This window comes from Corapipo altera, unplaced genomic scaffold, assembly GCF_003945725.1.
Source record: "Corapipo altera isolate COAL_440 unplaced genomic scaffold, ASM394572v1 114, whole genome shotgun sequence".
Classification (NCBI taxonomy): Eukaryota; Metazoa; Chordata; class Aves; order Passeriformes; family Pipridae; genus Corapipo; species Corapipo altera.
Window position 1 is genome coordinate 660,714 of NW_020885009.1, and position 10,589 is coordinate 671,302.

Below are 10,589 nucleotides of genomic sequence, written 5' to 3' on the forward strand. Positions count from 1 at the left end.
TTAGTCTTCTAGTTCTCACTTGCTTATAGGTTTTGCTTAGAAATGTGGAACATGTGAAACATTTTTTTTTAATGGGCAAAATACAATTTTACTTTGGATTATTTTGGACAACTAGAAAAAATGTTCTTTGCATGGAGTTGGTAATTTGAGTATAGCTTTAGCATGCTAAAGGCTTCATCATCTTATGATGGTTGGCTTTCAGATAACAGAAGCAGATATGATAGTAATGCTGTTCTGTAAAAGGTTTGATTGTATAGTAAGTGAAGTTATTTTCTTTCAGTTCATGCTGAGTCAAGACTTGCCCAGCCTACTCAAGTTCCTGTGCAACCAGAAGCTACACAGGTAAAATGTTTAGTACACTTTATTTTGGATTTGAGCTTTATATTCAGCCTGATTACTGTTACAAAAGGACTTAATTCCTAACTGTATGAGAAACTCAAAGTTAAAGTTCTAATTTTGGGAAATTGGTTATCTCCATTATTTCTTCAGCATTGTTGCTCAGAAGCGTTACTAGGTACAGATTCTGTGCTCTGCAGACATTGCAGATTGTCAGTAATGGAGTCTTACCTTTGCCTAGTAGTGTTCCCTTTGATGTTAAGTCATGTGTAGTAATACTTGTAATTTAGCTAGAAGCAGGTAGTCCTTTATTTATTTGCAACAGAAAGGCCAAAACCAAAATAACTTAGTTAAAGGGCAGCCTGTGTCTGTTCAAGTGAGTGTCAGCAGGAATAGATTTAAAGTTTTATTCACTTATTCTGTTAAGGATTATTCCCAGTTACTTTTTGGGTTGTGTTTTATACTGGAGTTGAATGGTATTTTCAGTTGAGCTTTAAGTAGGGCCTCTTAAACTTGATTCTGTACTGTATAAATGGTCCCCTTCTTGTGAAGATGCTTCAGTTTCTTACTGAGTTGTCTAGTGATTAAAGAACTTCCTCATTTTATATTAAGCTGTGTGTGGCATCTCTGAGGAATGGGTGTGATCCCTGTAGGTATTTGAAAGCCAAAGGAGAAATCTGGATAGCTTCTTTATCTCAGAGTACTGGCAGTATAAATTGGCTGCTTTGTCCTGTCCAGATAGAGCTGCAAGGTTTAAGTCACTCATTCATACAGGAACAGGAGTGAGGTTTTTTTCATGAGTTTCCTCTGTAAGTACCTCCTGAAGTGTTGGTGCTCTCCCCTTTTGTTGTTTTGTAGGCGTAGAATAATTTCTTTTGGCAGAGGGTTTTCTGTGCACTGGCTTTTATTTTACTTTTAAGTGATATCTGTGACTTAATCCAGTGGGATTTTTTTTTTTTAAATTTATTTTCCTTATCTCAGCCAGCGCTGCCCATGATTCTCTTGAGGATCTTACAAGCAGTAGCTAAACTTAGTCTTTCCTTCTGAACATTCCAACATGATGTGAACACCCCCATCAGTTATCATCAGTTTCCTCTTGAAATCTCCATGCCCTTAAATGCAAAGTATTCTGCTTTGCTGGCCGGAGTTTTCACTGGACTCTTTAAAGGAGCAGAGAGGACTGAGCAGATTCAATCTATGGGAAACCAGCACTTGTCCACTTCTATATGAGCTCATATTAGAATGTTGGTCAAGATGAGGTGGTTAACTCTGCTGGTTAAACGGTACTTAATAGCTCTACAGACTTGGACTAGAGAGTACCACTCATGCTGGGGGTTGTCAGATACTTTCTATAAAACTGTGGGTGAGCATCAGCTGACTTTTGGGGACTTTGGGGTTTATTTTGTCAGGTTCCCTTGATTTCTTCTACAAGTGAGGGATATACAGCCTCCCAACACATGTATCAGCCTTCTCACACAGCAGAGCAACGGTCACAGAAAGAATCAATTGACCAGATTCAGCCAAGTCAGGTTTCAGAGGGGTGGGAAGGACTCTCCTGGCAGGTATTACCGATATTAGTCTATGTTTCCTTGTAAAAAGCGGTAGTTTTAGTTGCATTTTAGTAGGGCTGCTCCAGTTCCCTTTAATTTCAGAATTTTGAGCCTGTCTGTGACCAGTAAGTCCTTCATAGTAAGGCTTAATTTGCGAGATTGATGGTTTAGTTACATTCAGCGTGCCAGCATTAGTTTGTGAGTGTCGGTGTTGATGATGGCTTAGGAAATGTGAATTGCTTTTTACATTGGCCAACAGTTAGCCCAGGAAATACATTTCCTTTCTTAAGTTTTTCTAGTTGTGTTTCAAGTCAACAAGGGAGAAGGCTGCAAGGTTTTTCCTCTCTTATTGTGCTGTTGCAAGTGATGCTGTTGAGCTGAAGTAGAAAATAGTAATTTGCAGAGCTGAAGCTCAGGCATTGCCACTTTTTTTTGGTATCTCAAAAGCTTCTAAAATGTTTTCTTTTCATTCTTAGGCTTCATTGTCACTGAATGCAGACCAGACCCCATCCTCGTCATCACTTCCCACTGCATCCCAGCCCCAGGTGTTCCAGGCTGGATCCAGCAAGCCTTTGCATAGCAGCGGAATCAATGTCAATGCAGCTCCATTCCAATCCATGCAAACAGTAAGTAAATAATAATAATAAATGAAAAGATAAAATAATGTAAAGTAAATCAAATAATTAATTCGTCTATTTTGGTGGTCATTCATTTTGTTGGAATCAGTCATGTAGCTGCATAGAATAGTCTGGTTATTCACATCTCTTAGACTTTGATACTTTATGTGAAAAGTTGTAAAGATTAATTGGACCAGAGAACCATTTTTCTGCCATTACAGGTATTCAACATGAATGCACCTGTTCCTCCTGTTAATGAGCCAGAAACCCTTAAGCAGCAAAATCAGTACCAGGCCAGTTACAACCAGAGTTTCTCCAGTCAACCTCACCAAGTAGAACAATCAGATCTTCAGCAAGAACAACTCCAGACAGGTAAACTTCTTTTAGCAAAAGCTAGAATGGCAACAGCCTCAGTGTAGAACAGGTACTCAGGCTGTGAAGGCCTAGAGGATGGAGCAAAGCATGTCACATGTTCTCAAATGTTCCTAGTCTTGCAAAGCTTTCCCCTGACAATACCAAGTTTTGTTACTGTCTCAGCTTGAATATCCAACAGAGAGTGAAATTCAGTATATCTTACCTCCAACTGTTAAAAGAATTTTTGCCATTTGATTGGGTTTTCTGTGGGTTTAAAAAAAGCATGAACATGATTATTCTAAAGTGGAAGCAGTAGAGCGGAGTACAAGGTTGGAAGATCCTTAAACTTGCTTTTAAAAAAACTATGCTATTTGAGGTGGCATTTTATACAGGAGATAGAATAGTAAGGCAGAAGTGAGAGCAAATGTGGGCTCCTTCTCACAGATGATGAAAGGTTCTCAAAGGGCTAGAACCTTCTGGTGAAATCAGTGAGAGAGGGTTTGAATTCAGCAGGCAAAATGCTTTCCAGGGTAGCAGCTTGAAAAAATCAAGTCTATATCCAGAGTCCACTGAGATGAAAGTAGCAGATGCAGAGACAGACAGAGTTAACAGGGGTGAAGTGCTAACAATACTGGGTATTGAGTAAAGAAGAGCCAGGTCCTTTTTCTCTCTAACTGAATATTGAGTGTGAAGGGAGTATATGTGGGAACATAAAGAAATACAGACTTAATACTACTTTTTTTTCCCTCCCATTGCACTGCAGTGGTTGGTACTTACCATGGATCCCCAGACCAGACTCACCAGGTGGCAGGCAACCACCAGCAGCCTCCCCAGCAGAACACTGGGTTTCCCAGGAACAGCCAGCCTTACTACAATAGCCGAGGGGTGTCCCGTGGGGGATCTCGCGGGGCCCGGGGGCTCATGAACGGTTACAGGGGACCGGCCAACGGATTCAGAGGTGAGCAGCTGCACAAGCACTCACTGAATGTGCATCTCTGTAGCAAATGTTAAGCTGACCTGCTGTCGTTAGACTGTAATGGTATCTCTGTGTGATACTGAAATTTGTAGCAAAAAACCCACTTGCTTTAGTTAAGCAACTTAAATTTTAGATGTGTGTTTGGATATCCTATGAGGATATTGAGATGTATTAGGCATTTACTGCAAGTATAAGCAAATAACAGAAATACCCAACAGAATTTCAAGTGAGGAATTTAAATGCTAGTTGATGGTTCAAAAATGTTTTTTATTTCCATTTGTGGTAGAAGTAGTGTATTTTTAGAGTTCTGTGTTTGACCATAGTCAGAAGAGACTGGGTAATGTAGAAGTGTAAGAACAAAAGAGTGTCAAAGTCACTACTCTGAGGGAATTGACAGGAGTGGAGGAATGACGCTGTAGTTGAGTAAATTAGAGAATTTTCGTGATTCCTGTAGATGATTATATGTGGCTGTCATTGTTAGAATGGGAGGGAGAGATGGTTTCCTTGTCAGGTGTTCTGGGATTAGATTAATGGACACAGGTACTATCTGCCATGTTCTTTTCCTCTCCTGTGGCTGGGGAATAGAGAAGAAACCTGTATAATAAAAATACAACTGATTGTAGTATGAGTGCAGCAGTCACAGCTGTTAGATACAGATCCTACTATCATGGTTAGTTCTGGATTGAATATTCTGTAAATCAAACCTCAGATTACCAGAGAAATGCACTGAATTGCTTTTTCCTCCCAGTTCTTACTAGATCTTTGTTCTTGTTTCTTGTAATAGTATTAACCCTGACGTTGCAAACATTTGCTTGACTTGCAGGTAAACTAAGCCCTTGCTAAAGGGGTGGGGGTTTTTGCTCAGGTTTAGTTAAAATCCCGCTACTGCTTTTCTTTATATAGTAGCAGAAAGTCAAGTAGTAAGTTCCCATTTTCAAGTGAAAGACTTGTGCCCTGTTCCTTAGGGGGATATGATGGATACCGTCCTTCCTTTTCCAACACTCCAAACAGTGGTTATACGCAGCCCCAGTTCAATGCTCCTCGGGATTACTCAAACTACCAGCGGGTAAGAGACCACAGTGTGGGGGAAAAAACAAAAGCACTCAAATCTATTAGTGAAAACTCTGCCAGGGACTTCTTTTATTGGTAATGAACACGAACTACCTCATGTAGTTTGAAAAATTTAAACACTAAATACATGTATTTACATTTCTTATTTATATTGAGCAACACATCCTGTAACTGGAGAGAGAGCATTTGTCATTGCACATTTTATTACAGCTGCTAGACACTAGTAGAAGTAAGAACTAATTCTTCTAAGATTAATGCAGACTGATAAAATGCTGCATGTTGAAGTCACAGATGTTTTGTCAGTGTATGCTGCTTTAAAAGCTCCTTATTTTATTTGCAATTGATAACAGTGCCCATGTTTTATGTCATAACTTTTTTAATTTCTTTGCCTCAGGATGGATATCAACAGAATTTCAAACGTGGCTCTGGACAAAGTGGACCTCGGGGAGCTCCTAGAGGTAATTTCCTGAGTAGTGAATAATTGATTTGGGCTGAATGGAAGTTTTTGATCCAACTTCCAGAGTTCTGGATTTAGAAACCAACCTCACCCCTTACTCAGCAGTTCACAATTGAAGTTTACTTTCTCTGACCTCAGAGCTGACCCTGCTTTTGAGCAGGGTCTTGGAGAACCTCTTGAGGACCCTACTGACTTGAATTGGACTGGGATCCTTTGAACTTGTGGTGGAAGTTGTGTTGGCTGTTGAATGAGGAATTCCTGGAAAAGAGGCTAAAACAGCAATTGCTGTTGACACTTTAAATGTAGCAGAACTACTTACCTGCTTTTTATTAATGAAAGCCTTAGGAAACAAAACAGAAAAACCCACAGACATAATGAGGCTGTAGTTGAACTTTAAATTTTATTTTGATTACTATTGCCATATATTTTAGGAAGCCCAATTGTAATGAAGAAATTCTTACACAGTTTACATCAAAACATTTAGGAATATTTTTAAATGCTCAGACTTCATCGTTCAACCCCTGTTTTGTGTTTCCCAGGTCGTGGAGGACCCCCAAGACCAAACAGAGGGATGCCTCAGATGAACGCTCAGCAAGTGAATTAAACACGTTCACAGGATCACATTCAACGCCAAAAACACGCTGGCCAGTGTACAATACATGTTACCAGAAGAGTTATTATCTATTTGTTCTCCCTTACAGGAAGTTTGTTGTAAAGGGACTATTTTCATTACCCATAATGACAGGACTACAGTTGCCAGCTTAATATTGAAAGGAACGAAACAGCGTTTACTCTGCATGTTCTGTCCTAAGCATCATCTTGAGCCTTGCACATGAGATTCAGATTCCTCACCCTTGCTAAGAGTAAAGCAAAAAAAAAAGGCAATTTCCAGGGTGATCCAATCTCCATGGTTAATTGAAGTGGCAGGAAAAAAGTAAAGACTCACTTCTGACATTTAAAAGCAATTTAACAAATTGGGATAAAATCTGCAAATTCATAAATATCTACTGTGGTGGCAGTTGACAAAACTTAATGTGCCCATGAAAGGATGGAAAAGGTGAAGTGTGGCTTGGTAGAGCAACTGCATTTCAGCTTTTTCTTATTAAATTGAAGCACTGAACAGTTAAAGATGTGTCGTGATGCAATTGCCCTCAATAGACAGATGGGCTTAGAGCCAGTTTTTGACAAAGAAGCACCCTTAGCTGCAGCCTCCTCATCACCAGGGCCCTGATTCCTGTGGCTAAGGATTTAAGAGCGCTTGCATAACTGCTAATGTAACTGTGTAACTGTTTTTTTTAGGAGAAAAGGAAAAAAAACCCCAAAAACAAAGCTTTGATTTGGCATTTCAACAAAATTTTGCAACAAATGTGAGATATAATCTGGATGGCCACTGTATATTTGATGTGAAGTATTTAGGTATCTCTCTGAAACACTTTTAAGTTCCTTTGATAGCAATGACTTTTGTAAGGATTGGTATTCTCTATCATTCCTTATGACTTGCACATTGTCTGTCACTAATACTTGACCTTGCTGTATTATCACCTAAATAACTGATGCCGGTACTGATGGAAATCTCTAATGGATAATCATAACACTTTTGGTCACATGTCCTTTTGTCTTTCCTGCAGCCTTGAAGGTTTGAAGAAATCTCAAATGCCCGCTGCTGCTGCTGCCCTTTTAATTGCTCTCTTTTGAAAAGCACCAGTATGTGTTTGAGTTGATTTCCCCTTTGAAGGGAAATGACAGCCAGCAGTTACAGTTCTAATGGTATAAGCAAGACAAATAAAACATGTTTATAAAAATTGTATCCTGGAACACTGGTTTTCAACAACTGAAACAGATTCCATGTGATGGGGTGACATTTCATAAGGCTTTTTATTTGTTTGGGGTTTTTTTCTCCCTAATAGTCTCTTTTCCTGACTAGATGTAAACCCTCCTCCTGTTTTCCTGGTTTTACTCTACTAGCTGTGACTTCTGGGAAACCTTTATTTTTATGGACTTTTCCTTTTCGTCAAGGCAGCGATGTATAAAAGCAATGGCATAAGCCTGGGAGCTGGAAAATAACAAGTCTTACTCAAGTTTTACTGCATCCTTGTGGTATAATCCTTGGAAAAATCACTTGTGCCTGCCTTCTGCGCACATGCACTCTCTCTGCAGCGGGGAGAATATTTTGATGCTGCCTCCATAGAGGTGTTGGTAGTTCTGTTGCATTCTGTAGCACATGCAAGAAGAAAAGTGCTATATACTCTATGTTAAATATTGCTCATCAAATAATTCCTGCCTGTGGAAAGGTGAAATTAAGGAACAGCAAGCGTGTTGTTTAACTGTTCTATACAAAACTCAAGGTTGTTTTCACTCAGAACTTTCAGAACTTGCAGTCAGATGTTTTGACTTCGTGGTGGAACAACCTGGAACTCCATACAAATAGGTGATGATCTCACTTTTCCATGTCCTATGTGAAGAGCACAAATGAAAAATGGTTTTGCAGCGGGAAGTGATAAGTTTGTGAAGACAATATTCCACACCAGGCATCCTGAAACGGTGCTGATGTCTGGGAGCAGCAGTTTGAGTCAAGGCCTAAAAACATTCCGTACCAGTATCACAATCCAAAAACTGCAGCCGGGGAGAAGTTGCTGTTCTGTGTCTTTTTTAGGAGGTTATTACTGAGATAATAGTCCCAACTGTTTTTTAACTGGAAACAAATAAAAAGACAAACCTTTTAATGTCGAACTGATGTAGGAAAACAGTGAATTCCTTTAATTATTTTTTTTTCTTTTTTTGTGCATCAGCTTCCTGTTTAAATGGTTGGTAGAACACAAGCTGTTCAGCTTTTCCCATTGCACACCAAATGCTTCTTAAGTAGCTGATTGTAGTTGGGCAGTAAACATGCAGCATATTGAATTAAAGATTCCTGAATGGATCAGAACATTCCACTGAAAGTTTTGGGGGTTGGTTTGGGGTTTCTTTCCAACTTAAAATAAAACATTGGGTAGTTAAGGGGCCTCCTGACAAGTTTGTAAATGTTTTCTGGTGTGAGAACAGCCTTTAGAGCAGCTGCTCTGCTGTTTTCTGGGAGAGGAGGAACAAGTCCATGAGAGGTGTTTAAGCTGGGAATTTGCACTGACTCCTTTAATCTCATCTAATAAACTCTAGCGAAAGCTCTTCTGGGGTCACCCTGTGGCACACGGGTCCACTCACTGTTTTTCTGGCCTGTTCAGGGGAGCTCCAGGTTTTCCTTACTCTGTAGCTTGGCTCTGAGTCTGAGTCCCACCCTGATCGTGAGCATTCCTAGGTATGTTTCCTTTAAAAAAGGTCATATCTTGACCAAGACTGTTACAAGAAGTTAATCGTGAGGCAAAGTGGTGGGATTTCGAGGCTGCTTCTATTGCAGAGCCCAGGATGAGCTGTTTATCCTATGGGGAAACATCCTGTGTTGGAAAGAGTGAGGATAACACAGTGCTGTGTCTGAGCCTGCAGGTACACGCAGCAGTTGCACCTTTTTGGTGGTTTTACTTGATTCTTCCAAGAAGTGTTTTTGGGAGAATTGGAGCCTAGTTCTGGCTGCCTTCTTGCATATACAGCTACCCTAAGAATTTTATTTTGGCAGGGCCTTCGTTATCTGGGCTGTGATAACGTGCAGTGGGGTGTGTTTGAGAACAAACCTCTGCCTTCAGCCTCTTGCTACTTCTTGGCTGTAATTCAAGGTTTCTTGAGCAAATAGTATTCATCACTCAATTACTTCAGATGTTTATACCTATTGTTACTGTGTTTGGGGAACTCGGATTCTTCCTGGACATCCTAAAACTTAAAAACTTAGAAATCAGAGCTGTTGTCTCATACTTGAGGCCATTGTCCTGAATTTTACTTCTGTTGTTCCTGCATATATTAAGAACACTGTACAACTTAGGGATTTTGCTGTGGAGCATTCTGAACTTCACTTAACTCCTATTTTCTTTCCAAGATACTGCCTTTTGCATCTCAGCAATCAGAGTAGTTGGAAGAGGATTGTTGGCTTCTTGTTTTAACCAATAAATGTATTCTGCTGGGATTTGAAACTCAGAGAACTTTGGGACCTTAATGTGTCTTCTCAGAATGTCCTGCTGACCTTATTTTTGAGGCAGATTGATTGTGTTACAGGTCTTTGGAGAATGGATCGAGCTTCCTTCTTTCCCCAAGTGGCATTTGAGTGACTACTTTGGAGAGAAGTTACTGAAGAGGTTTTAACTGTAGATAAATACTGAAAAGATGAGAAATGATACTGAAAAGTGGTTGAACTTCATATTATTAAAAACAAATCTGTGGATATAATGGGGGACTCAAGAACTCATTAACCAGCCCAGGTAATGAGGCTGCTGGATCCATCTTGGATAAAAACACATTATCTCTCTTGCTTATGTGAAACTTCTTGGTTAAAGTGTTTGCAAAGATGGAAATGGATGCTTGAAGACACAAATTTGTAGCTGGAGCTGAGGTTTGTCACTGTGAATTAGACTTAATTTCTAAAATGTGTTTCAATGATATTCCATCTGCTTTCCATGTGGATGGGACAGGAAAAGTTTTCAATCCTTGAAAATTCAATTCTTGAATATAATGCTATTAAAATTAGTTGTGGCTCTCTGGGTTTAGCCTTAATGGAGGGAAGGAAATCTGTTTTCCAAAATCCACATCCTAAAGCCACTCTGAGCAGCACATAAGAGAACTGTATTAGGAAAACTTCAGCCTAACTTCACATTTGGTTCTGAATTAAATTTATTGTTTGCTCTTGCTGCAGTTGTTATTTTAAAAGCCATGCTCTGTTTCCCTTCACTTTTTAATGTCCATAAAACAATGATATGGGTGTAACTGGCTCAGTTCTCATTTCTATAAAATGTGTTCAAATAGTGAATCAAAGTACACCTGGAATTTTGGTCTCAAGCTAAATTTTAGTCATTATCCATTAGACTTTTATTAAATGAAAATGTATTTTCTTTTTTTTTTTTAAGCTCTCCAGTTTTAGAATAAATTTTAGCAATGCTTCTACCATATAAAATAAGTGTTCAGAGTTTTAGTTTCTTGTCAGGTTTAAGTTTTCTGATGGCCTTAAACATACCTGTATATATGACTTTGCAGTTCTTAAACTCAGCGTTGGAAACCAATTGGTCCATGGCTTATGTAAACACTTGAAAAATAAATCTATTTAAATGTTTTATGTCCTTTCAAGCAAATATTTCGTACCTATACGCTAAGGA

At 39.2% G+C, this 10,589-nt stretch overlaps 1 protein-coding gene across 2 annotated transcripts in view; it reads left to right on the forward strand.

Moving 5' to 3' along the window:
- CAPRIN1 (cell cycle associated protein 1) overlaps positions 1 to 10,546 on the forward strand; it is a 30,218-nt gene extending 19,672 nt beyond the window's left edge. For both annotated transcript variants that reach the window (XM_027667376.1, XM_027667375.1), the window contains 7 exons: positions 281 to 342; positions 2,363 to 2,512; positions 2,725 to 2,875; positions 3,621 to 3,815; positions 4,799 to 4,899; positions 5,299 to 5,362; positions 5,901 to 10,546. In XM_027667376.1, the coding sequence (XP_027523177.1) occupies positions 281 to 342; positions 2,363 to 2,512; positions 2,725 to 2,875; positions 3,621 to 3,815; positions 4,799 to 4,899; positions 5,299 to 5,362; positions 5,901 to 5,965 (788 nt within the window). In that variant the 3' untranslated portion in view covers positions 5,966 to 10,546. The remainder of the gene's footprint in view (positions 1 to 280; positions 343 to 2,362; positions 2,513 to 2,724; positions 2,876 to 3,620; positions 3,816 to 4,798; positions 4,900 to 5,298; positions 5,363 to 5,900) is intronic.
- The last annotated feature ends 43 nt before the right edge of the window (positions 10,547 to 10,589 follow it).